Source organism: Hypanus sabinus, chromosome 7 (assembly GCF_030144855.1).
Source record: "Hypanus sabinus isolate sHypSab1 chromosome 7, sHypSab1.hap1, whole genome shotgun sequence".
NCBI lineage: Eukaryota > Metazoa > Chordata > Chondrichthyes > Myliobatiformes > Dasyatidae > Hypanus > Hypanus sabinus.
In genome coordinates, this window is record NC_082712.1 from 28,439,939 (window position 1) to 28,466,096 (window position 26,158).

A 26,158-nucleotide genomic window follows, 5' to 3' on the forward strand; every position below is an offset into this window, starting at 1 on the left:
TATTGAGAGCTGTTTCCCCCCCCCCAACAAATTGAACAGTCAAGATTCAAATTTATGTACCAAGTTCATTGATTTATCTTTATCAAGTTTACTTACTATATACATTGAAACATACAGTAAAATGCGTCACTTGTATTAATAACCAACACACGTGAAGGTGTGCTGGGGCAGCCTGCAAGTGTCACCACACATTCTGGCCACAATGCTCAGTGGAACAACACAGAACAGAACAAAGCAGACCCCAAGCAGCAAAAACACAACAGCAGAACATCCCTCCCACCCTCATAATTCAGACCTCTAACATCAAGACAAGCTATCTTCGTTGGCCTCCAGCCTCTAATTTGGTCTTCCGACATGCAGATGTTGGGCCTGCTCAACCTGCTGAGTTCCATCTACAGATTATCCATTGCTCCAGATTCCAGCATCTTCACCCTTGTGTCTCCATGCACACGCACAGTATCTGAAACAGGCAGAGTGATAGCTTCTTTACAAAAGAAAAGCTTTTAAATAAACAGCGGAGATAGCCTACTGAAGGTGCAAAACACACGACACAAACCCTGCCATGCCCCTCACTCTTAAATAGGTTACATGTTCTAGGAATGTGGTACTGCAGCCAAGGTAGAATGAATCAGTATCAAGTTTAATATCGTGGGCATATGTCATGAAATTTGTTAACTTTCCAGCAGCAGTACAATGCAATACAAAAATACCTGGATTACAGTATATTATAGTGTATATATGTATATTAAATAATCATATAAAATGAGTAGTGCAAAAAACATAAATTTAAAAAATAGTAGTGAAGTTGTGTTCATGGTTTCAATGTTCATTTAGAAATTGGATGGCAGAGGGGAAGAAGCTGTTCCTGAATCGCTTCAGGCTTCTGTACCTCCTTCCTGACAGTAACAATGGAAAGAGGGCAGGTGGTGAGAGACCCTGATGATAAAAACTGCTTTTCTGAGGCACTACTCCTTGAAAATGCCTTGGATACTGCGGAGGCCAGTACCCATGATGGAGCTGACTAATTTTACAACTCTCTGCAGCTTGCTACAATCCTGAGCAGTGCTCCTCCCACCCAGGCCTAACAGTGATGCAGCTTGTCAAAATGCTCTCCACAGTACAAATATGGGTTTTCAAGTGTTTCAGTTGAGAAACCAAATCTCCTCGAACTCCCAATGATATATAGCTGCGGTCTTGACTTCTTTGTAGCTGCATTGATATGTCAGGACCAGGTTAATTCCTCAGAAGTATTAATACCCAGGAACTTGAAATTGCTCACTCTCCCCACTTCTGATCCCTCGATGAGAATTGGTTTGTGTTCCCTTATCTTATCCTTTTGCAGGGCTAATTTAACATAATAATTCCAAGAATCTTGCTCAGACCAGGCCAGATCTACCTACTGTCCAATCTGGAATAATAGGAGCTGCTCTGGAAGACCAGGGTCTAGTGAGAACCTCTAGCCCTGGCTGTTATTAGCTTGTGTTGTCAGTGGGAGTGGAGGAGAATTTGGCGTCTCATACCGGTGGATGAGAGTGGGAGATGTGGGGAGTTTCCTACTCAAGGCAAGGTCTCAACGGACACAGGACAATTTGATTCAGAGGAAAAACTGATGCGGTTTCACATTTAATGGGATACAAACCTGTTGAAATGTTACACCACCCCAAAGCTGGAGCCTGCACAGAGTGAACAAGAAGTCTTGTTTCCTACAATGAGCAGAGGATGCATTTTCTTACAAAGTCAATTATTTTTCTGTTAATTGTGTGGGACCAGATGGATTTCTTTTAAGTTATTTTGCACAGTGTCCCAGGAGATTTTGTGTATGCAGTTGCCCCCCTTGCCAACCTTTGCCCAACCTCACAAAGCTGCAGGGCATGGTAAAACAGGCAGCTCGAACAAAAGGGAATGCTCAAAGCTGCCATTGATTTGACTGTTAGTTTTAAAGATTTTCCAATTCCCTTGTACAATGTGAGTAACCAAGCAGGCAACTTGTTCTTCTTGCTGTCAGCCCGTTAACCCTTTGAGGCCTAGAGGAATGCTATGGAATCAAAATTAAAGCAATGTTGCCTGTCGGCCTGGTCACAGGAGCCAGTGAATGGATTTTCTGTCTCATTCAGTTCTTGCAACTTGTGACACAGTGGAACCGTTCGGGCATGGATTTCTGGTAGAGGCTCACACTGTGTTTGACACAGCAGCAGCTGTATTATCATACCATCCCTGATACCAGCTTTTTTATTCCACATTTATATAATTTCCAGAATTTAAATTCACCAGCTGACAGCCTGGGATTTGAGCATGCCTCGGGCGTGTCTGTCCGGGAAACACCATGTCACTTCAGTGCAGAATCTAAGCTGATACTGCAGTCAAGCGAGTGCTTGAAATTTTAGACCATTGACCTCATCTGAAAGTAAAATGTCCCATCAGGTCATTTCAATGAGTCTCCCTGGTATTGATCCCAAAACCAGTATCAAAAGTCACAAATTCTGACAAAAATATGCAAATATGTATATGTCACCATATGCTATTTGCGATTCTTTTTGTTACAGGAAAATAAAGAAATACAATAGAACTTACCAAAACTTATACTTAACCAAGACTGACAAACATCCAACGTGCAAAGGAAGACAAATCTTGCAAATAGTAATAAAAAATAAAACTGAGAACGTGAGTTGTAGAGTCTTTGAAAGTATGCCTTCAGGTCGTGGAATCAGTTTGCTGTTGATGTGAGCTGACCTGATTCCATTATAGGCACACTGTTTCAAGGACTCTGTAACTTAACAATATCATCAAAGCAAGTTACTGGCTCCGATTTATTTCTGTCTATGAGATCTTTCTATGCAGAAATTAGATTAAATACTTTCAACATGTGATTTGAGACGTCGTCCATGTTTCAGAGGGCTATTCAGCATGGCACACGTATGTGGCACCTTTTACAATATCAGGAGGTCCATTAAATACAGCCATCAAGTACAGTTAGAGCTGTGATGTTGGAAGTATTTTATTTAATTTCCACCTAGTTTTTCTCTCCCTTTGTTCAACTCATTCAAACCCCAAACCCTCATCTGGTTCAATCTGCCTGTCATACCCCTCCCATCTGGTTCCGTGTAATGCCTCAATCCCATCCAGCCTCCCCTCAAATCCTTTCATAGTGCTGTATATAAAATAGTTCAAAGTAAAATAAGTAAATTCACTATCAAAGTACGTGTGCAACTGTGAGATTCGTTTTCTTGTGGGCACACACAATAAACCTATAATATAATAGAATAATATCCACAATAGAATCAATGGAAGACCACGCCAGCTTGGGCATTCAACCTGTGTGTAAAAGACAACAAACTGAGCAAATTTAGAAAGAAAGTAATAATAAAAATAATAAATAAATAAATAAGCAATAAATATTGAGAATGTGTGCTGGAGAGTCCTTGAAAGAGAGCCCATAGGTTGTGGGAACAGTTCAATGATGAGGCAAGTGAAATTGAATGAAATTATCCCCTTTGGTTCAGGTGCCTGATGATTGAGGGGTAACAACTGTCCCTGAAGTTGGTTGTGCCATCTTCTTCCCTTGCGGTCCTGATACAGCATTTTGACACTAAATGTCAGCTTACACCTTTTGCACCCATGCAAATTGCCTGACCAGCAGAGTTGTATATTAATTCCAGATGGGTTGGTAGTTTACTGTACCATCCAGAAGGACAGCACTTCTGATAACCTACTGTACCCTTAGTGGTACCAACTCATGGGGTACAGTTTACTATTTATTTATTTAGCAATACACTGCTGAATAGGCCCTTTCGCCTCTTTGAACCGTGCCATCCCAGCAAACCTAACGCACCCGATTAACCCTACCGTAATCACAGGACAATTTACAGTTGCCAGTTAACCTACCCTATATGTCTTTGGATTGTGGGAGGAAACTGGAGGACCCAGGAAAACCTAGACATTCCACAGGGAGGACGTACGGAGACTCCTTACAGAACAGCACCGGAATTAAACTCCAAACTCCGGAACGCCCTGAGCTGAAAATCAATTCATGCTAACCACCATGGCACTCAGTTGTAAGACCGGGTTAGCAGCCCAGCAGCCTTGATGAATGATCTGGTGACAATAGTTTAAATCCCACCTTGCACACCACTGAAGATTAATTAGAGATGGACAAGGTCAACCCTGCCGGCAACGCCTAGATAATATGTGGTCAGATTTGGTGTTTTTCAGCAGTGGTTCAGTGTGATACATAAACAATTACTGTAAGTTAGAATAAGAAATGCAGAATCAAATAAACAGTACAAAAAGAGAGCAAAATAGAGAGATAGTGTTCATGATCTCATGGACCATTCAGAAATCTGATGGTGGAGGGTTCTCCTGAACCTCCTTTCTGATGGCAGTCGTGAGAAGAGAGCATCTCCTAGATGGTGAGGATCCTTCGATATGAATGCTCCCTTCTTGAAGCACCACCTTTTGAAGTTGTCTTTAATGGTGGGGATGCTAGCTGCCATGATGGAATTGGCTGAGCCGACAAGCCTCCTTCAATCCCATACATTGGAGCCTCTTTTCCGGACAGTGATGCAGCCAGTCAGAATGCTCTTAATCGTACATCTGTACATATTTACTAGAGTTTTTTGATGGATACACATGAGAAGCCTAATCAAGTGAGATTTCTCCATGACTGCATCCATATGTTGTGCCCAGGATAAATCCTCTGAGATTTTGATGCCCAGGAACTTGAAACTATTTACCCTTTCCACTGCTGACCCCTCGATGAGGATTGGGGTATGTTCTCCCAACTTCCTCTTCCTGAAGTCCACGATCAATTCTTTGGCCCTGCTGGCAATGAGTGCATGGTTATTTCCGTGACACCGCCCAACTAACTCACTCCCGTAGGCCTCCTCATCCACAGCAAAATTCTGCCAAAAGCAGCTGTGTCTTCAGCAAGTTTATAGATGGTGTTTGAGCTGCGCTTCGCCACATTGTTGTGAGTGTAGAGAGAGAAGAGCAATGGGCTAAGCATGCATCTTTGAGGTGCACGTATGTTGACTGTCAGTGAGAAGGAGATGTCACTTCCAATTTGAACTGACTGAGGTCTCCTGATGAAGAAGTCAAGGGTCAAGTTACAGGGGGAAGTACAAGGGCCTGGGTTTCGATGCTTGTTGATTAGTATTGAGAGGATGATAGTGTTGAACACCAACCTATAATCAATGAACAACAGCCGATCATAGGTATTGCTGTCGTCCTGGCTGAATGGCGAGCCAGTGGGCTTGCCTCTGCTATGGACCTGTTGCTTGGTAGTAAAAAAAAATTGCAGTGGTTTCAGCCCTTTGTTCAGGCAGGAGTTATTCTACCCGTGACCAACCTGTCAGAGCTCTTTGTCACAGTAGATGTGAATGCTGCTGGGAGACAGACATTGAGGCAGGTCGCTCTGCTCTCCTTGGGCACTGGTTTGATTGATGCCCTTTTGAAGCAGCTGGGAAACTCCGACTGCAGCCGTGAGAGGTTGGTTGGCACAGATTTTCAGCGTCCTGCCACATACACCATCAGGGCCTGGTGCCTTGCGAATGTTCACCCTCTTGAAAGATGTTCTGACCTCACCTCTGCGACATATCACAGGGTCACCAGACGTTGCAGGGATTTGCACAAGTATATTTATTTTTCCTTTCAAGGTGTGCATAAAAGGCATTGAGCTCATCTGGCAGTGAAGCATCAAGCCATTTAAAATGTTAGGTTTCACCTTATAGAAATGAATGGAATGTAAATCCTGCCACATTTGATATGCATCCGATTGCATCTCTAACTTCACTTGGAATTGCTGTTTTGGTCTAATGATAGCTTTCCGTAAGTCGAACCTGAACCTCTTGCGGAGTCCTGCATCACCAGTCTTGAATGCCGCAGATCTAGCTCTGAATGGACTGTGAGTGTCCTGGTTCATTCACAGCTTCTGCTTTGAATATGTCCAGTAGGTTATTGAAGGCGCACGCATAATCATAGAGGTCTTGATAAAGCTAGTGACAACAGTGGAATATTCTTCCGGATCTAAAGATGAATCTCTAAATAAATACGGTCTAGTCCACCAATTCAAAGCCATCCTTTCGATGCTACAACACCTCCCCTGGCCATACCTCAGCAGCCTTCACCACTGGTGCTGGGGTTAGCAAATATGACCTTCCAAAAAAGGCGATAGTTACTGTTAATATTTAGATCGGGTGTTGTCATGAAGGATCAAGAGGATTTCCTTCTTTCAGCCCCGAAGTACCAAGACAATCAGCATTACCCAGGCGACTGGCCTGCATAAGACCAGGTAGAAGCATAATTTTTCCCAGGGACTTTCTACAGGGACTTCTTTTGACAGAAAATCAATTTCTATTGATGTGGGGATGTGTAGGTTTCAAAAGTTAAGATGCTTCATGAAGTTTAATTGCTGGATTAGTTGACCTTGGTCACAGGCTCAATAGGGGCTGGGGGAATGTTGTCCTGCATTAATGTTGATGTCTCTAAGACTAAAGAAAGGAGCAAAAGTCATGATTGTGGTTCACAAGCATGGGATATTCCATAAGATCTTAAGATGCAGGAGGAGAATTACACCATCTGCTCTACTATTCAATCATGGCTATTTTTTTCAAATCTATTTTCCCACATTTTCGCTATTACTCTTAACCCCTTTAACAATCAAAAACCTATTAAACCCTGCCTTAGATACCCTCAAGAAAGAGGAACAGAAGCCTGAAGGAACAGATTCTTCCCCTCTGTCATCCGATTAATGAATGGACGTTGAATCCATGAACACTACCTCAGTATATTTTTAGATTCCTATTTAATTTAACACACACTTACATATGTATTGTATTGTACTGCTACTGCAAAGTTAACAACTTTCTTGATATATACCGGTGATATTAAACCTGAGTCTGATTCAGTGACTTGGCCTCCATTGCCCTCTTGCTGAAGACATTCACCTTCATCTCAGTTTTAAAGGTGCATCCATTTATTTTGAGGCCATCCCCAAGATGTAATACGACCAGTATCGTAATGAAGTAAAGATGGTGACCATTGTGGGTACAGTAAGCTTCTAATAAGAAGACCAAGCTGTATCTCAGTTGTGCACTGCTCCTCTCCCTACACCCTCAATGATCCCTCTTTGTTTTTGAGTTTCATATTTATGTTACAAATCATGAGTGTGATATACTCAGCTGATGGTAGAATGCACAGTGGTTCAATATTTACTTCGATTCCACTGGTAATGTATTAAAACATAATACAAACAGTGTATTGTCTCAAGGTGCTTTACAAAAGCATTATCAGAAGGAGCTAACACCAGGCCTCATAAGGCAGTATTAGGACAGGTGGCTAAAAGATAAGCAGTCTACTTAAGAAAAGAATGGCAGAGAGGATTAGTGAGAGCATTGCAGAACGTGGGACAGAGGTGGTTTGGAAGGAGGACCACAAAAGTCAAAACAATTAAAATGACAAATCAACAATTCAGGAGGAAAGAGCTGAGTTAAAAAAAAGATGCAATTCCTTTCATGACAAAAAGATGTTTCAAAGTTTTAAAGGCTTTTAAAATGAACTGGAGACAAGAGCGATTTAGCATTGCAAATGTTGCAGAACTGCAGCAAATCCCCAGGAAAAATAACATCCCAGTTAAAAGTCCCACTGAGCTGGGCAGTGTCATTGTTGGAAGTGTGACATTGCACTGGAGACTGATATTTGAGTGTTTTCTATTTGTTTCACTTCATTAGGCCTCCCAAGCAATCAGTTAAGGTATTCCTGTTCTGGAAATCTGTGACAGCTGATGTTTGATTTGCCGTTAATTATAGCAGTTGATTTTCATAATTTATGAGACTCACTGTCAGACCCCATTTAACATTCAAGCTCCAGATAATGCTAAGTGGTGTAGGGTGATATGACCAGGGCAATGAACCAATTAACAGGCAGAGGTAACATTAAGCCAGCCAAGTTCCTGCTGGAATGCGATTCAGTGGAGGGTTGTTTCTGTGCCCGAATGAGAGAATGATGTAGTTTAAGTTATTTCTAACACTGCCATCCCATCTCCTTCTCTGTCTCAGTGCTCATAATGCTGCCTGTTGTGGAACATCAGTAAAATCTATGTGTACTCACTTCCAAGAAAGACAAGGACTCTATTAGAGTTTTGATTCATCAGGTGAAGAATCCTAACTACATATTATTCTTAATCAGAATCAGAATTAGGTTTAATATCACCAGTATATGTTGTGAAATTTGTTAACTTTGCAGCAGCAGTACAATGCAATGCATAATAATTGAGAGAAAATGAAAACTTGTGAATTCAGAAATTGGAATGAACACTACCCCACTACTTTTTTTTATTGCCCTTTTTTTTTGTACTACTGATTTAATTTATCTATTTAATAATTGCAAGTTGAGGCCGGACCAGTGAGCTCAGAAGTTTTTAATACGTACTATCTCAAGTCGTGTCATCAGAGGGTCAGGAGTATGTACCAGGGACTTGCACACCCATTGTCAAATAGGGAACAAGATTCCCAGGGACTGGCATGAGTGTAAATCAAAGCAGTGGCTTTGGCCATACACCTTCAGGGTATTCAGCATTCTGTCATAGCTTGTATGCACTGTTAGAGACCCTCAGGCACATCGTGACAGAGTCACAGAGATGCTCACATCAAAATGTCCAGCACATTCTGTCAGAGCCAGACACACATCACAGGAGACATGGAATGAATGACCTGTTCTTCCCCTGAAGACAACTAAGGGCTAATAGATACATCTGCCTGTTAAAGAAGAAACTAAACCCAGAGACAAAGGAAGTAAGTTTTCGACTAAAGTAAAAGAACTTTACAATCAGATAGGCAGATTACTAAAATTAAGCAATGGAAGTCAATGATTAAGTAAAAGGCCCATGGAATCTCCTTGCCTTTATGTTATGAACTTCAATGAGCAGGAAGTAGTACGAAGCTTGTTCAAAGCCTCTGGCACAGTATGCCATTTTAGAGACTGCATTGTGCAAAAGCAACAGAGAAAGGCATTAGACTGGTGATTCATGTGGAGCAGCGTATTTCAGAATAATCTTCAAAATCACATGGCAACCCGTGATACGCAAAATCATTCTGAATTAATAAAACTTGCGGGGTTTTGACCCTTAACCCCAGGGGTTTAGTTTGTTCCACAGATGTTGCTCCAGATTCTGGTGACTGCAGTATCCTGTCCATACCCACAGAACGGTAGCAATAGTGACTATGGAATTCACTCCCACGGAGGCTGGTTCCGCAGATGATTTAGAAACAATGAATGGAACTTTGTATTTATACAGCACTTTTGTTAACCAGTGCCAGTGTACTTCTGAAGATCAGTTACGTAGTAAACATCACCTTATAGCCTTATAGCAGTGGAGAGGCTTGTTAGTTCCTAGAGCAATCCCATCTGGAGTTTAGCTCTACTGCGGTCAAGAGGGAGGCTCCAGACACAGAGCGATCCAATCAGACCTCAATGGTGGAACTGGCAGAAGATGATGACACATCACAACGGCACTGAAGGCAGAGGAAGGCTGCAGCAGTGAAAGGTCTCCAGTTGTCTTGCAATCCATGGCACTGGACCTTGATCCATCAATGACTGTGTATCAGCTGCCCATATGTCAGGCTCCCCACATTAAGTAAAGTCACGCACAGGCATTCTCCATTAAGGGGATAACCCCTTAGGGAAACACCATGTTTGTCATGAGTGATCACACTACTACCACTACTAGTAAACATAGTGGAGGCAACTTTCTCGAGTTCTCACAAAGTGCAAAGCGATAATGTCTAGACAAATTATTTTGGTGGTTGAGGGTTTGACTACTGGCTTTGAGAATTGGGTGTTAACCCTTACTATTTAAAGAAATAATGGCAGAAGATTTTATAGATTTATCCAGTATTGCAGCAGACTGTTGTAATGATATCTTGCTTAAAGGAAAACTGGACGAATGCATGTAGGGAAGAAGGAAAGAAATATATATGTTGTCAGAATTGGATGAAATAGATTAGAAGGAAAACGTGGTGCATCAACTGCATTAGAATGTTCTCCTACTCTGTAAATATAAATCTGTGCCACTTATCAAGTTGCAGTAGAAAAGATCACTATAAAAATCCAGAGTGCCAAGTCATAAATTTGTTTTTGGGTTGTGCCACTATTCAGAGGTCATTTTAGTAAACTCCAGTTGTAACTTCATCAGGGAATGTAATAGTTCAGTTCGAATCAAGTCAGTTTAATCTACATGCAGAGGTTTTTAAAAAAATTGGTGAATCTAGCTCTGAAAAATTATTCTGCGTGGTATCTGAGAAGTCTGATTTGATTGCATTGTGATTAGTCAGCCTTAATGCTGATGGGATCTTCTACGCCATTAAGGGGGAATTGAAATTTTTCTTCTCCAAAAATGTTTCATTTCCTGTGACTTCCCCATAATACGATCACCTTGCTTGAGCTGATTTTACAGCTGTCTGCTACACATTGGAATGAGCAGCTGAAGTTCTGCTCCAAATCAAGACGAAATATCCAAGTACCCCTGCCCTACGCCACCTCTGTTGACTGCCCAGTGCACCTCCCCTCAAAGCCAGGGCGCTCACCAAGTTTGCAATATTTACCAGCGCCCTAAGGTTTGTCCTGTGAGTGCCTTCACACAACAATAACATCGTTCTATAGCCTGTTTCATCTACTGGTGAGCAATGAGTCCTCAGATACTACACTGGGGATGCAGAGAAGGACATATTAGGACAGGTGGTTAAAAAAAATCTTGACCAAGCTGTGGTAAACTACATATACCTGTCTGGACACCCCCCCCCCCCCCCCGCCCCAGCTGACTGCTCCTGTGGCTCCTCCCACAGACCGTGGTATAAAGGCGACTGGGGACACCGCCCCGGTCTCAGTCTCCAGGATGCAGTGTAGTGGTGAATTGCCCCTTGTTCTTTCTTCCAGCCAATAAAAACCTATATCTCGCCTCACGTCTCCAAGAGTTATTGATGGTGCATCACAAGCTTACAAATAATTAAAATAGGAGCAGAAGGTGGCCATTTGCAATTCAGTATGATTGTGGCTGATTGGCCAAATTCAATATTATTTTCCAGTTTCCTCTCCACATCTCTTGATTTCTCTAGTCCTAAGAACACTAACCACTACTTCTCGAAATTTTTTAATGATTCTAACTTCAAGTGCTTTCTGAAGGAGATAATTCTCCAGGTCTATCACTTTCTTGAAGAAGAAATCTCTCCTCATCGCAGTTCCGCTGGGCTTTATCCTTTATACTTAGATCCAGATCTTCCATCCTGCGTCTAATCAATCCACTCCTTTTGGAACCTTCCAGGTTTCTATGAGATCCCTTCTCTCTTCCAAAGTCTCGTGAAATTAAGCCCAGTTGACACAATTTCTCTTCGTGCACCAGTCCTGTTATCCAGAGACCAGTCTGTTAAACACTGTTAAAGGTTCTCTGGAGTGTCTTAAAGGAGGTGAGCAAGGCAAGTCGTCAAAATTATTGCCATATGCTTACATACTGTGAGGTACAGATACAGTGAAAAAACTTGCAGCAACAGCACAGGCACACAGAGTTCAAAGTTCAAAGCTCAAAGCAAATTTTATCAGAGTACATGTATGTCACCATGTACAACCCTGAGATTCATTTTTTGTGGGCATACTCAGCAAATCTATAGAATCGTAACTATAACAGGATTAATGAAAGATCAACCAGAAGACAACAAATTGTGCAAATGCAAATATAAATAAATAGCAATAAATAATGAGGACATGAAATAACAAGATAAGGAGTCCTTAAAGTGAGATCGCTGGCTGTGAGAACATCTCAATGGATGGACAAGTGAGTGTAGTTATCCACTTCTGTTCTTGAGCTTCATATTTGAAGGGTAGTAACTGTTCCTGAACCTGGTGGTACGAATCCTGAGTCGTGTGTACCTTCTACCTGATGGCAGCAGTGAGAAAAGAGCATGGCCAGGGTGGTGGGGATCTTTGATGATGGATGCGACTTTTCTACAACAGCATTTTATGAAGATGTGCTCAATAGTTAAGAATAAGCATACTTCAATTGTATATGAGTTATAGCAGAGTGTACAAACACTGTCGAGCCTTTAATGGCTACTGTACCGGGGATAATTCCATGACTTTGTCAGGTATTGAAACGACTTGGCTGAAAAGCTAGAGCAGGCTGTAGGAGAGGGATCAGAGGGAGGGAGATATTTTAAGGAGGTGTGAAATTCCAAAAGGAAAGCCAAAGCTTTGTGCTCAGCACTGCAATGGTCTGGAACATGATGAGAACAAGCACTCTTTAAAATGCTAACAATAGGAAGGCCAGCTTCTGCACTACTCTTTTATGGCAGGTGTTATCACTTCTGTAGACTGGGTGAGCATTGGACCATTGTTTTGGTGGTCAAGCTCAGAGGAGCAGAGACAAAGGCCTACTATCAGTTTTCTCACATTCCATGGCTTTCTAACTCTTCCTTCTTTGTCCCTCAGTGCTTTGAAAACATTTTCCCAGCCCCCCATTTCTTTCCATACCTGCCTGTTTGTTTTTCTCTGACGCCTGAATGTTACTGACAGAGGCTTAAAATGATTAAGTGGGGCAGAAATGCTGGAATTCAGCAAACAAAAGAAAACGACTTGACTACCTCACACCATCAGCTTAACAAGTCACCTCTCCTTGACACCTGAATGAATCGTAAACCTCTGTATGTGTGTGAGCACGTGCGTGGTTATTTGCTTTAGCTTGTTTTATAAAAAATATGTTTAAGAAGGGAATAAGAAACAAAGCTTACTTCCACTAATATTCTCAAAACAGGGGCAAACTTCTCCTTGAGGGAATTGGGAATCTGTGAGCCCACCACTCGAAGAGGGCTGGCGTTCTGCTCAGAGATGGGTCTCCCCCACCGAGGGTACTCCGTGAATGCAGGCTCGGACGCTGACACAGAAAATGAAGGAGTGATGTCCCCTGAGCATGCCATGAGGCTGTGGGGCCGGGGAGTCAAATCCGGGCGCAGCTCCTGTCTGTCCAGTCGTTCCAACTCGGCTCTCACGCTGACTGACACTGAGCATGAGAACAACAAGTCAGACAGTGAGAATGGTGAGTTCAGAGAATCCTTTGTCATTGTTACTTGGGAGTAACTCCTCTCTTCTCTCTGATTCTCACTCTCTCTCTCTCTCTCTCTCTCTCTCTCTCTCTCTCTCTCTCTCTCTGTCTCTGCTCTATTTCTATCTCCTTCCTCCCTTTATCTTTTCCTTCATCTCCCTTTCTCCCTCACTTCCTCTGTTTCTCTCTCCCTCTTTGTTCCCTCCTTCTGCTTCTTTTTCTTTCTCTTGAACTTTGGTTTTCTCTTTCCATCACTCTTCATCTCCCTTTCTCTTTTTCTCTCTCACTCTCTCTTTTTGTCTCTCTTCCTTTCATTCTCTCGTTCTTTCTCCCTCTCACTCTCTTCTTCTCCCCCCTTTATTATCTTCATTTTCTGTATCTCTTTCTTTTGCTCTCCCCTTTACTTTCTGAACTCTCACAGGAAAACATTCTTTTTTCACATTTTTTTGTGGATGTTGAACACCATATTTGGAAAAAAATCAATAGGTAGCATCAGATGAACGGCATTATTCCTGGGACTTCCAACTTGGTCTTGGATACATTTTGAGATGAAGCATTGTCTAAACCATGATTAATTTGCCTTCTGAATTCTCTGATGATATTGCTGACAGTCTGGTCTGAGAAATCAGGAACTGTTGGGAGATTAATGAGCATTTGATCGGTTCAGCTTTAAAGAAGGGGAGAGGCGGGGGAGAAGAAAGAAAGATTTATATCTGCTGTGGCACCTATGTATTCCCAATAGAAATTATCCCTGGACTTTCAACAAATGAATGATGCCCTAGTATATTCTTTGTCAAGTAATCTTGGCAAAACTGCATATATTTTCGAGAATGAGTAAATGGCCGGAGATGACATTTAATAATATTTGGGAGAAGAGCGAGGAGTGTTGGCTGGAAATCAGGGCAAAAATTCACTTCAGCTGGAAAAAAACAAAATTAAAGTGAGGTGTTGAAGAAATGAACTTGTACTTAAAGCACTGGAAATCCATTGTACAGGCTATATTGGAGATCATGTTGTTAGAACAGCCTATGGGCAAATGGTTTTACCCAAAATGATTTAAAGGTCTTGTGCCTTCAACCTGTAAATAACCTTGAATGTTAGCGTGATGCTGCAGGCTCATCCAAATTAGTTGTGAGGTAACTGCACCAACGTGGGTAAACAGTATGATTGGTGGTCAAGGAGGCTTTTGTATATCTGAACTGACACAGCTTTTTACAGCCCTGCTTGGTATCTGGTTTATAAATCAGTGTGTTTATGCGCAGGAATCAAAAAGCTTGAGTTTGCTGGTCCTGGGGGCCCAGCTCTGCTCCTCAAGTTGAGCTGCAGAGCTGAGTGGGCCACAGAAGGAGACAACACATCATCTGAAGCAGAGTTGGGGTTCACCAGCAACGGATCAAGGCCAAAGCTTGGTCCCCTTCACTGCATCACAGAAATGAATGCATGGGATGTTCTTCACCCTATTGTGTTCATGCTGGACTAGAATGGGGTTTATAGGTCAAAGTACATGGATGCACAGGTGCAGTAAAAAACTCATTTGAGAGGTCACGTGAAAGAAGTATAAAAGATGTTAAGATGCATTGATTGAGTGGACAGCCGGAAACTTTTTCTCGGGGTGGAAATGGTTAATATGAGGGGGTATAATTTTAAGGTGATTGGAGGCAAGTGACAGGTATGTCAAAGGTAAGTTTTTTACACAGAGAGTGTTGGGTGTGTGGAATGTCAGGGGTGGTAGAGGCAGGTACATTCGGAGCATTTAAGAAACTCTTAGAATAGGCACGTGGATAATAGAAAAATGGAGGGTCATGTAGGAGGGAAAGGTTAGACTGATCTTAGAGTGGGTTAAAAGGTTGGCACAGCATTGTGGACCAAATGGCCTGTACTATGCTGTACTGTTCTGTGTTCTAACATCAGAGGCACATAAACAGCACTTACAGGAAAATCATGAATTAAACATAAATTATACACAATTTTTACCAAAAAAAAATGAACTTCATACCAAGTACTCAGAATTGTCATAGTGCTACTCTTGATTCAGGTTGTGCAAGTTGATTAAAAGAGAAAAATGGTTGAATGGACGTAGCTGTTCTTGAACCTATTGGTGTATGACTGTAGGCTTTGGTACTTTCTGCCCAATGGTAGCAGTGTGATGATGACGTGGCCTGCATGGAGGGGTTGCTTGACAATGAAAGTTGACTTCATGTGACACTGCCTCCTCTGGATACTCCAGTGGTGAGGGGGGATGTGCCTGCGATGTATTGGGTTGAGTCCACCACTGTCTGCACCTTCTTACCATAAGACCGTAAGACAAAGGAGCAGAATTAAGCCACTTGGCCCATCGAGTCTGCTCCTCCATTCCATCACGGTTGATTTATTTTCCCTTACAATCCTATTCTCCTGCCTTCTCTCCATAAACTTCGACACCCTTACCTCTGAACCTATCAACTTCTGCTTTAAATATACCTGATGACTTGAACTACAGGCTGTCTGTAGCAATTAATTCCACAGATTCACTGACCTCTGGCTGAAAACATTCCTCCTCACCTGTGCTGTAAAGGGATGTCCTTATAATTTGAAGCTGTGCTCTCTGGTCCTAGACTCTCCCACTATTGGAAACATCCACTCCATATCCACACCTTATGTTGGAGGTTAATCCTCTTTCCTGCTGTTGGCATTCATCCAGGTGCCTTGTGAAGCACATCTTCACTCATTGAAATTCTATCCTCAACATCAAGTCAGGATCAGAACAACTCTGTTTATTAATAAGCAGAAGAAAAAAGATTTAATGTTGCTGGTTAGCATTGGCCTAGCTGACTACACACTAAAGGCCCTGTGGAATAAGGTGGCCATTCCTGCACAAGAACACTGCAGGAGCCCTGCCCAGCTAACGTTTACAGTCTAGCTGGAATGTATCTCCTACACGTGAGCAGTTTTATAAAACCAGCAATTGATCCCTAAACTTGTGAGACACTGTGTTCAGTGCAGCAGTTAATCATTTGATTCAATCTCCTTGGCAGCCTGATAATACATGAAGAAGGTTAAACAGGGCTTGGTTGCTTGTCTTGTTAAAACTGTGCAAGTGCAGAGGCTGCTGTCTTATCCCAGATGTGATATTGAACGGCATACAGTCTCAAAATGCTCTGCAGCGGCAGAAGAAATCTTCTAGGACAGAGCTGATCCCAGTAGCAGTTGCAAAGTGACTCCTTCTCCATTGTCCGATCAATGAAGTGATCATGGGACCAGAGTAGTTTTAACCCCTGGGCCTACTCAGCCTGGCCAGCAGTAGAACATTATACAGTCTCAACCTGGGTCTAAGTGATAGGTTTCCCAGGGAAGTAATTATGCAGCTACGTTGGTGCTGGAATGTATGGCGACACGTGCGGGCTGTCCTCAGCACATCCTTTGTTGTGTTGCTTGATATTACAAACAACACCTTTCACTGTATCTTTTAATCCACATCTCATAAATAAATTAATCTGATCTAACTGGGTAAACAGGTCCTTCAGCCTAACTGGTTCCAGACACCCACACCATCAGGGTCTGGAACAATTATCCAAAGGGGATAACTTCGCTCAGCTTCATTTGCTCCATCATTGAAATGCTTCTGCAACCTATGGACTCATGTTCAAGGACTCTTCATCTCATGTTCTCGATATTTATTGCTTATTTATTTAGTAATATTTTTCTTGTATTTGCACACTTAACACCCAGTTGGTGCAGTCTTTCATTGATTCTACTGTGGATTTGTTGAGTATGCCTGCAGGAAGATGAATCTCAGGGTTGTATATGGAGACACATACGAACTTTGATCCTTGCCACCCAAGGTGCCCCATCTAGTCTTGTCCCATTTGCCTGTGTTTGGCTCATGACCTTTCCAATCCATGTACCTGTCCAACCTTCTTTTAAAAGCTGATATTGTATCTGCCTCAACCACTTTCTCTGGTGGCTCATATCACATACCTATTATCCTCTGTATAAAAAAGTTGCCCCTCAAATTCCTTTTAAACCATTCCCCTCTCATCTCAAACCTATGCCCTCTCGTTCTTGATTCTCCAATCGTGGGAGAAAGACTGAATGTGCTCACCTTACTTATGCCTTTATGATTTTATACATCTCTCTAAGATTAGCGCTCGGTCTCCTGTGCTCCAAACAGAAAATTCCTACTAGGTCCAACCTCTCCCTTGAGTTTTGGCAACATCTTTGTAAATATGTTCTGTATTTTTTCCAGTTTAGTAACATCTTTCCTTTAGCAAGGTACCCTTAAACCGACCACAGTGCTCCAGATGTGGCCTCAGCGGCATGTTGTACAAATACACCAATGTCTTCTCCACGTGTACCATGTCCTCACTGTACTCAAAACCCTCAATGATGAAGGTCAGCATGCCAAAAGCCTTCAACAGACAGCTCAGGAAAAACCTAGGCTTTTCCTAAAATTCTTCGAAGAATGATTTTTGTCCCTGCTCCCCACTTCTAATTTGCAGTTGTAATTTTTGAAGACAATTATACTGCAGTTCATTGGAAAGGTACAAACCTCTGTTAAGATTCTAGTTCTTAGAATGAGTGAAGAAAGGCTGGGGCAGCAACAGAGCCAGCAGGAACGGCAGTCGACGTGGATTAGATCAGAAGTTTTGTGGGGTTCTGAGAGTTGGTGGGATGGGGCTGGTAGGTATTAAATTCTGATAAGAGGTAAATCACAGGGTCTGAAGCAGGCAAATAGTGGGGTGGGAGAAATAGTAGGGTTGTCAGATCAGGAGGGTTGGGCAATTATGGGGTCAAAGCCTAGGACTCAAATGATAGTGTGCTTAGGGAAAGCAGATCAAGACGTGGGACTTCAGCCCTCTGGTGATAATGGAGTGATTAGAATTTCCTCAATAATCCAACAATGGGAACCCTCAAGACAAGGTAGCCCAAGAGTCCTAAAGAGTCATAGCAGAAAATGTCGTCATCTGTGATTGTGCCAAATGTAGTCAAGTCAAGTCACTATTATTGTCATTTCGACCATAACTGCTGGTACAATACACCGTAAAAATGAGACATGGTTTTCAGGACCATGATGTTACATGACACAGTACAGAAACTAGACTGAACTACGTAAAAAAAAAACACAGAGAAAGCTACACTGGTCTACAGACCTACACAGGACTGCATAAAGTGCACAAAAACAGTGCAGGTATTACAATAAATAATAAACAGGACAATAGGGCAAGGTGTTAAATGTAAGGGTGAATTACATCCAGAGGTGCCAAGTTGAAGTTCACAAGTGAAATAAAATGATTAGGAAATGGCCATTTGCATGCTTGCATGAGAAAAAAACTGATTCTCAATTGCACAGTGCTGAACAAAATAATATTATGTAATTAAGTTACCTGTCATTGGTTATCAATGAGAACAAAACAAGGATACTGCCAGGACTTGAGGATCTGAGTTATAGGGAGAGGTTGAATAGGTTAGGACTTTATTTTCTAAATTATACAAGAACGAGGGGCGGTTTGATAGAGTAAATGCAAGCAGGCTTTTCCCACTGAGGCCATAGGTTAAGAGCGAAAAGTGAGATATTTTAGGGGAACATGAGGGGGAGTTTAGAGCGTGGTGAGAATGTGGAACAAGCTGCAAAGGGAAGTAGTGGATGCGGGATAAATTTCAATATTTAGGAGAAATTGGGATGTGTACTTAGTTGGGAAGGGTTGGAGGGCTATGGTCCAGGTGCAGGTCGATGGGACTTGGCAGATAAGTAGTTTGGCACTGAATAGAGGGGCTGAAGGGCCTGTTTCTGAGCTGTAGTGTTCTATGACTCTATGACCACACAGAACTTTTTCATTATGGTGAAAAGCAGCAGAACTGCAGTTACTGGGAATCTAAACTGAAACAGACAGTGCTGGAAACTCGCAGCAGGTCAGACAGCATCTGTGGAAAGAGAAACAGAACCCAACACATTAACCATTTCTTTTTATTGTTTCTGCCTGACCAGCTGAGCATTTCTAGCTTATGTTTCTAACTTCTAGTTATTACTTCAAAAGGCATCTTACATTCTGAGATCAGTCCTGATATTACCCTCTTTGGCATTTGTGATTTAAGGTCACTGGTCCTGATGTACCCCTGACCTTGTGCTTGGAAAACGGTCTTTGGAAATCCAATCAATGCGGCAGGCTGCAATGATGGAACAGTAATGACTTCTGAAGGTGAATTGTACAGAAGAGAACACTCTTCATCAGAGTTCCATCTTACTCTTTTGTGCTGCACATGCCATTTTCAAGTACCTATTCAAACCTCTTTAGAAGTTCCAACTGAATCTGTTTCTGCCTTAGGTGCAGAATGAAGCACAGTATGAAAAATGTTTTCATTATCCAGAACCTCGACGCTTAATAGCCTATTAGAAGCTAATTGTAAGATTACAATCCCCCTTCACCTGAGTGTCCCTGCAGAAGGATGCAAAATCTATTATACACATCTGATGTCAATAGCATGCTTTCTTGTTTGCACCCACTTGTAACCAGAAACATTCACCATTCTTCCCTTCTGGTGAACTGCTGGATAAGCCCAGGTAATCAGTTCCTCATCTCAGGCTCCTTTTCCGTTCTGCTGGAAAACTGCCGGTTCCCCTGGCTTTTGAAGAGAAAATCTGGCTTCACTAAATATTTCAAGGTTCACTGTTAAAAATTTTAATAAGAGTTTTGACTTAATTGAGGCTTGCAGCAAATTTGAACCAGATCTAGAGGGAAGGGTGCCACAACGATGCAGATCGTGCTGAGCTTAAGATTGCTTCCAATGACAATTTCAAAGGTCATGCTCAGATTTATTCAGCATCCGCAACATATAGTCAGGTATTCCAGCTTCCCGCACATCAGAGAGCTTATATTCATGTTGCACCTTTTAATGCAATGAAGCACCCTGGGGTTCTTCAGAGCAGCTATCGGATAAAATTTGACAAAGAGTAGGGGAAGTTCAAGTTCAAAATAAATGATCAAATACTACCCTGAGATTTATTTTCTTGCAGGCATTCACAGTAAAACAAAGAAATATAATAGAATTAATGAAAAAGTGCACACATTGTCCAGTAACTGATGTGCAAAAGAAGACAAATTGCAAATACACAAAAAAGGTAAAATAAATAGATAGATAAATAGATACGAACATTAATACATACTGGTAACATGTATCGTAGAGTCCTTCAAAAGTGAGTCTTTAGATTGTGTTTGGTGATTAGATTAGTATTATAGGGAGTGAATTTATCCACACCTGTTCACAACCTTGATGGATGTAGTATAATAACTTCCTAATCTGGTAGTATGGAACCTAAGGCTCCGGTATCTCCTTCACATTGGCAGCAACAAGACAAAGTATGGCCTGGATAGTGGTGTTGACCAAATATTTGGCCAAACAAATGTGTAGGTTGGGCTTGTAGAGAAAAGCACAGGATCTGGACCCAAACTGTTGGAAGTATGGGTGTTATTTGGGGAACAATGGAAATTGGAAATATGTACAATGTTTTAAAAATATATAATTTCCTGGGACTTGTTCAGTTGTGAGAGGAAAACAAAAAATGCACATTCTTCATTCACACTTAACAATTGGAGCTAATTGTTCTTCCAAATGTGATCATTTCACCCAGACCTTGGTACTAGGCCCCTGAAGTGAATGTAGATGAAGCCTCCCTTTCTTTAAGCTTTCTATCACGTTGATCTGAGTATAGTTGTTTTTGAGATGGTCAAGGGAGACATTCTACCCCCTCCAGACTTGGAATGCTGCTCTGTTTACTTTTTATCAGTTCATTAAAGATTCACACCTGCACAGCATTAACAGTGCAAGGTTGGATGCAAAAGGCCCCCAAGGTAAAGCGGTCCTGAGCTATAAGCACCTGCGGTACTGGGCAGTAGTTCAGTCAGTGCCTACGGGGAATAAGGGAATATTTTGTTGCTCAGGAAGGGAATTTTTTTCTCAGAGGCCACATTCCATTTTTTCTGACAGCGAAGGCAGATAATTGCAAACCTGTGGATCAAAATGAAGTAAAAAACAAGCTGAAGTTAAACAACAGCTATAGTTCTTTGTTTCTGTTGAATATATACTTAAATGTTGAATCCTAATAACTTAATTGTGTGAGCTGGTGAGGGCCATGACAGTCCATGACAGAATGAGAGATCTGGATTAATAATATACACAGTTAAAATGACAGAATCAATAACACACCCTAGATTAATGATGGGTCTCGAATGATATTAATTCAGTTCTTTTACTCTATTGGACTCTGTAGGTCTTGATTGTTCCTTTGATGTTGTTAATATTCATAAGTTAAGTAGAAACTTAAAAGAAAATCAACAATAATAGATGATGAGAGTGATGGTGGCAGAATGGAGGTTCAGGAGCACCTTTTGAAATCATTCAGTATGAAGCAGCATTATTGGACGAATGATCTAGAGGCACAGCCTAATGATCTGATAGCATAACTTCAAATTTCCGATTGTATCTAGGGCACTTAAGTTAAGTAAATTATTTATTTTGAATTATAAAGCTAGCGTCAAAGAGCTGCCTGAACCAGTCAGATTACTAAAAAACACCCAACAAATTTAGAAATACCAATTCTGTACGTGAATCTAGCCTCATAACGATGTTGACCACCCTTTCTAAAGACCTGCAGTCTGTTAATTCAAGTGCTGATGGTGTCAATGTCTGCTCATGAATAAATATGATATTTCTTCTCTTGGTTCCTGTGAGAAGTAAGGAAATTTTATTTGAAAGAACATTGATGGAGATGTGTATTTCTTGTCAAAAAATGAAAAAGTTCATGGACACTGGAACAGTGGATATTGGGAACTCCCTTGGGGTGTTCAAATAAATGTAAAAGCTTCGATCACATTCCCTTCAAATTTTCTAGTGTTTAGCATGACATCCCACTCCTAATTAACAGTGGCTCAGAAATGGAAAAAATATGATACAGAATAGTTGCAAATCACCAATTTCCCTCCGATCACTTTTATCCTTAGATGAAAAGCACGGCTCTGACTTAGAAACAATTCACCCTTTCACAATCTACGACAAATTCCAGGCTTCTTACAGTGTGGCTATTAAAGAATGCAGTTGAAATTTGCTTATTATATTTGAATAATGAGCTTCTGAAGTTGCTGAGTGGGTAAAGAAAGAATTTTCAACCCCCTTGCAGCTTCATGCATTCCTAACACAATTCCTGCCTGTGAAGTATTTCACAAGAGTAGTCACTGTTTTGTCGAGATGGAGAGGAGATTCTTCAACCAATTTGCATTCAGCCTACAAAGAAAGATATCAGAATCAGATTTATTATCACTGACATATAATGTGAAACTTGTTTTGTAGCTGCAGCGTAGTGCAAAAACATAAAATCTATGAATTATAAAAATAAATAAATAATGCGAAAATGAATACTGAGTGTTCATGGACTGTTAATAAACTGATGACAGAGGGGAAGAAGCTGTTCTTGAAATGTTGCTTGTGGGTCTTTATTGTCCTATAATGGTAGTAATGAGAAAAGGGCATTCCCGAACAGTGAGGGTTCTTAATGATGGATGCTCCCTTAAGGCACTACCTCCTGAGGAAGTTCTCAGCTGCCCATGATGTACCTGGCTAATTCTCCCATACTCATCTGTCTCTTGTGATCCTGTGAACCGGAGGCTCTATTCCAAGCTGTGAGGCAACCACTCAGAGTGCTCTCGACTGTGCATCCATACAAATTTGTAAGAGTCTTTGGTGACTGTTGTTGCGTGGATGAAATCACTGGAGAAAATTACTCGTAGATACAAAGCAGCTTCTTTATTTGACAAGACTAGGTAAAGCAGATATCATATGGAGGCACTTCCAGTTGAAAGGTCTGCTGGCCCAACGTGGGGCTCAATATTTATGTGTGAAACACAATTGACAATTCCATATTTACAAAGAATATACAATGTTTTCTTTTGAAACTGCATACAAACTTCACACCTCCTGATTCACATCTATCCCACAGACACCAGCATCGTCTGGACTAGGATTCACAGTTTTCTAGGAATGTATTGTTCCAAATTAAATCCACAATACATTTTCAAGGAACAGAATTTAGCCAAAGCCATTTGCTAAATGTAAATGACCTAAGACCAAAAGTCACTCTAACAGTGACAACCAAATTTCCTCAAATTCCAAACAAAGAAGAGCTGCTGTTGTGCCTTCTTCATAATTGTATCTCCCCCACCCATTCTCATACCATTGCTCCCATGTACAGTTGGTTCAACCACGGCTAGAGTCATAATGTTGTACAGCATAGAAACCTGCCTCTTAGCCCACCACACCTATGCAGACCGTCATTTCCACTTGCCTGCGTTAAATCCATATCCCTCCATTATACTCAACCTAAGTTGAGTATAATGGGTTGCCCTCAATGGAGAATGCCTGTGCATGACTGTATTTAACATGGGGTGGCTGATGCAAGGGCAGCCACCACACGGTCCTTGACTTATCAGGGTTAGAGTCCAATGGCATCGAATTCAAGACAACTGGAGACCCTTCATTGCTTCAATCTTCCTCTGCAGTCACGGTCATTTTGAAGTGCCATCATCTCTGCCAGCTCCTCCTTTGAGGTCTTGGTTGGATCACTCTTCACCTGGAACCTCCCACTTGTACATACTGCCATGGGTGACCCTAGCAGAAGCTAAGCTCCAGACAGCATCAGGAACCAGCAAGCCACGCCACCATGACAAGGTGACAGTCCCTCCGTGGCTTGTCCAGTCATTCCTGTTAAACACCATAGGTGTTTTTGCCTCCACCGCATCCATCAGCAGCTTACTGCAGCTTATTCTCTTTGAGTGGAACACTTCCTCAAATCTTAAAACTGGTTTCCTCTCACCTTAATCCTATGCCGTCTAGTTACAGACATGAATACCATGGGAAAAAGACTACTTACACATCTCATAATTATTGTCAGTGATTTGCACAGTTCCAATAAACATTTTATGGGAAGATTGTAACTGCACTAGAGGGCGATTCACAAGAATGTTGCCAAAGATGGAGAGGTTCATCGATGAGGAATGATTGGTCTTAGAGGAAAAGAGGACAAGCTATAGTAAAATTAGTGTCAAAAAAGAGGCATCTACCTCCCTTAGGAAAAGAGTCAAAAGTATATATTTTTATCAATGTACAGTTATGTCACCGTTTACTATCCTGAGATTCATTTTCTTGCAGGCATTCACAGTAGAACGAAGAAATACAACGGGGTCTGTGAAAAACTACACACAAACTGACACACCCACAAAGTGCAAAATAAGTCATACTGTGCAAATATGGAAAAATTAATGAACATAAATAAATAAGTGGATGCATGTACTGAGAACATGTATTGTAAAGTCCTTGAAAGCGAGTCCAAGGACTGTGGGATTAGTTCAGTATTGAAGTGAGTGGATCAGTTGACATTGTATTGAATACTAGAGCTGGATGGAAGGGATCCTCTACTCCCTTTTTTTTGTATATTATTTGGTTCTGCGAAACTGCAGGGAATAGATTTGAAGGATGAGAGGGCAGATGAGGAAAAACATACACGTATTTTCACCTGAAGTATGTTGAGGGTCCAGAATTCACGGTTATTCCTGTTTTGTGGGGAGTCAGAAACCCTTGTCTCATTTAACATGTGCCCAGAGGAGTGGTTAGAGATTAAAGCTACAAGGCCATGGATTTGGAGAGGGGAAGCGGCATTCGACCCTGTGACCAGAATGAAAGCAAAGGACTGAATGGCTTCATTCTGTGCAGTACATTTTTATGATTCAATGCTTCAAAGAAGTCAATGAATCAGAGGCAGACAGGAACCTGCTGAAAACAGGGGCTCTGATTGTGAGAGAGGCGCACCAAGCCTGTTAGGAAATCACAAACAGCAGTTTTCAGTTTGAAAATTCAAGTAAGAGAGAATAATGGAGCAGATCCTCTCCAATTTAAATTGAGTCCTTTGTGAGCAGCAGAGGAAGCAGTGCTTTTAGACAATGCTCAGTTACCCTGGTGGGGGGGGGGGGGGGCGGGGGGAGATGGAGTGGGATCAAAAGGAACAGGAATTCAAAGCAGAAGAGGCTACACTGAAACACAGTGCGTAAATAAAGAGAGCCAGCACAACATTACATTCACATGAAGGTATGACTGTGCATATGCAATTTCTGTTCTGTTACTCATTCCCAGGTACTGTATCGTTAATTCCACACAGAAAGCAGCAGGTCAGGGTACCTTCAACAGTGCAGAGCAGTCAGCACAACACTTCACAGCACCACTGATCAGCACTTGTGGTTCAATTCCTGCCGCTCTCTGCAAGGTGCTTCTCCCTGTGACTGCGGGCATGCTATGTCGGTGCCGGAAACGGGCAACCTTTGAGGGCTGCCCCCTGCACATCCTCACGCTGTTTGTCATTGATGCAAAGAACACATTTCACTATATGTTTCGATGCACATGAGACAAATAAAGCTGAACTTTAAAACTGTGCACAAATATTAGAGAGGTGTAATAATTTACAAAGCCAAATTTTTACCATCTTTTGAAGTGGGATATCTGCATTATCCATATCACATTGGATACAAAACCAAGTAAGGATCCATTCGAGGGTTTCCAAATGAAGGACCAGGAGCCCCATTTCTAATAATCAGGTATCTGCTGAGAATCAATATTCCCACATTACCACAGTGACCGATTTCAAAATTACTTCATTGAATATAGTTAATTTTGAAAAGTCTTGAGGTTGTTAGCAATGATCTAAAATTGCCATATATTTCCTTAAAGCACATATAAGGTTCCATCCTGGGATTGACAGATTGTCGCAGAGCTACTATTGTTTTATCTGGATGGACAGTAGTTGTACAATTCCACAGGGGCAGGTGACAAACCTGCAGTATCTAGGCAAAGGTGTAGTGCTTCTACAGCATGGATAGATGTGAGACTTATTTACAATCTTTGAACCAGCTAAATCCACCACTCAAAACTGGACAGAACCTATTTGGATTCAACTTCTTAACAGCTAAACAATTTCTACAGCAACCTTCAGAACATGTTATTGTTTGGATGGGGTTTGCTTACTCCACCATCTCTTCAAGGAACAGTAGACCCCCACCATAC

At 41.7% G+C, this 26,158-nt stretch overlaps 1 protein-coding gene across 3 annotated transcripts in view; it reads left to right on the plus strand.

Annotated features, from left to right (window-relative positions):
• Positions 1-26,158, plus strand: part of tenm3 (teneurin transmembrane protein 3) — a 1,636,378-nt gene that overhangs the window by 1,075,306 nt on the left and 534,914 nt on the right. For all 3 annotated transcript variants that reach the window (XM_059974311.1, XM_059974313.1, XM_059974312.1), the window contains one exon: positions 12,794-13,075. In XM_059974311.1, the coding sequence (XP_059830294.1) occupies positions 12,794-13,075 (282 nt within the window). The remainder of the gene's footprint in view (positions 1-12,793; positions 13,076-26,158) is intronic.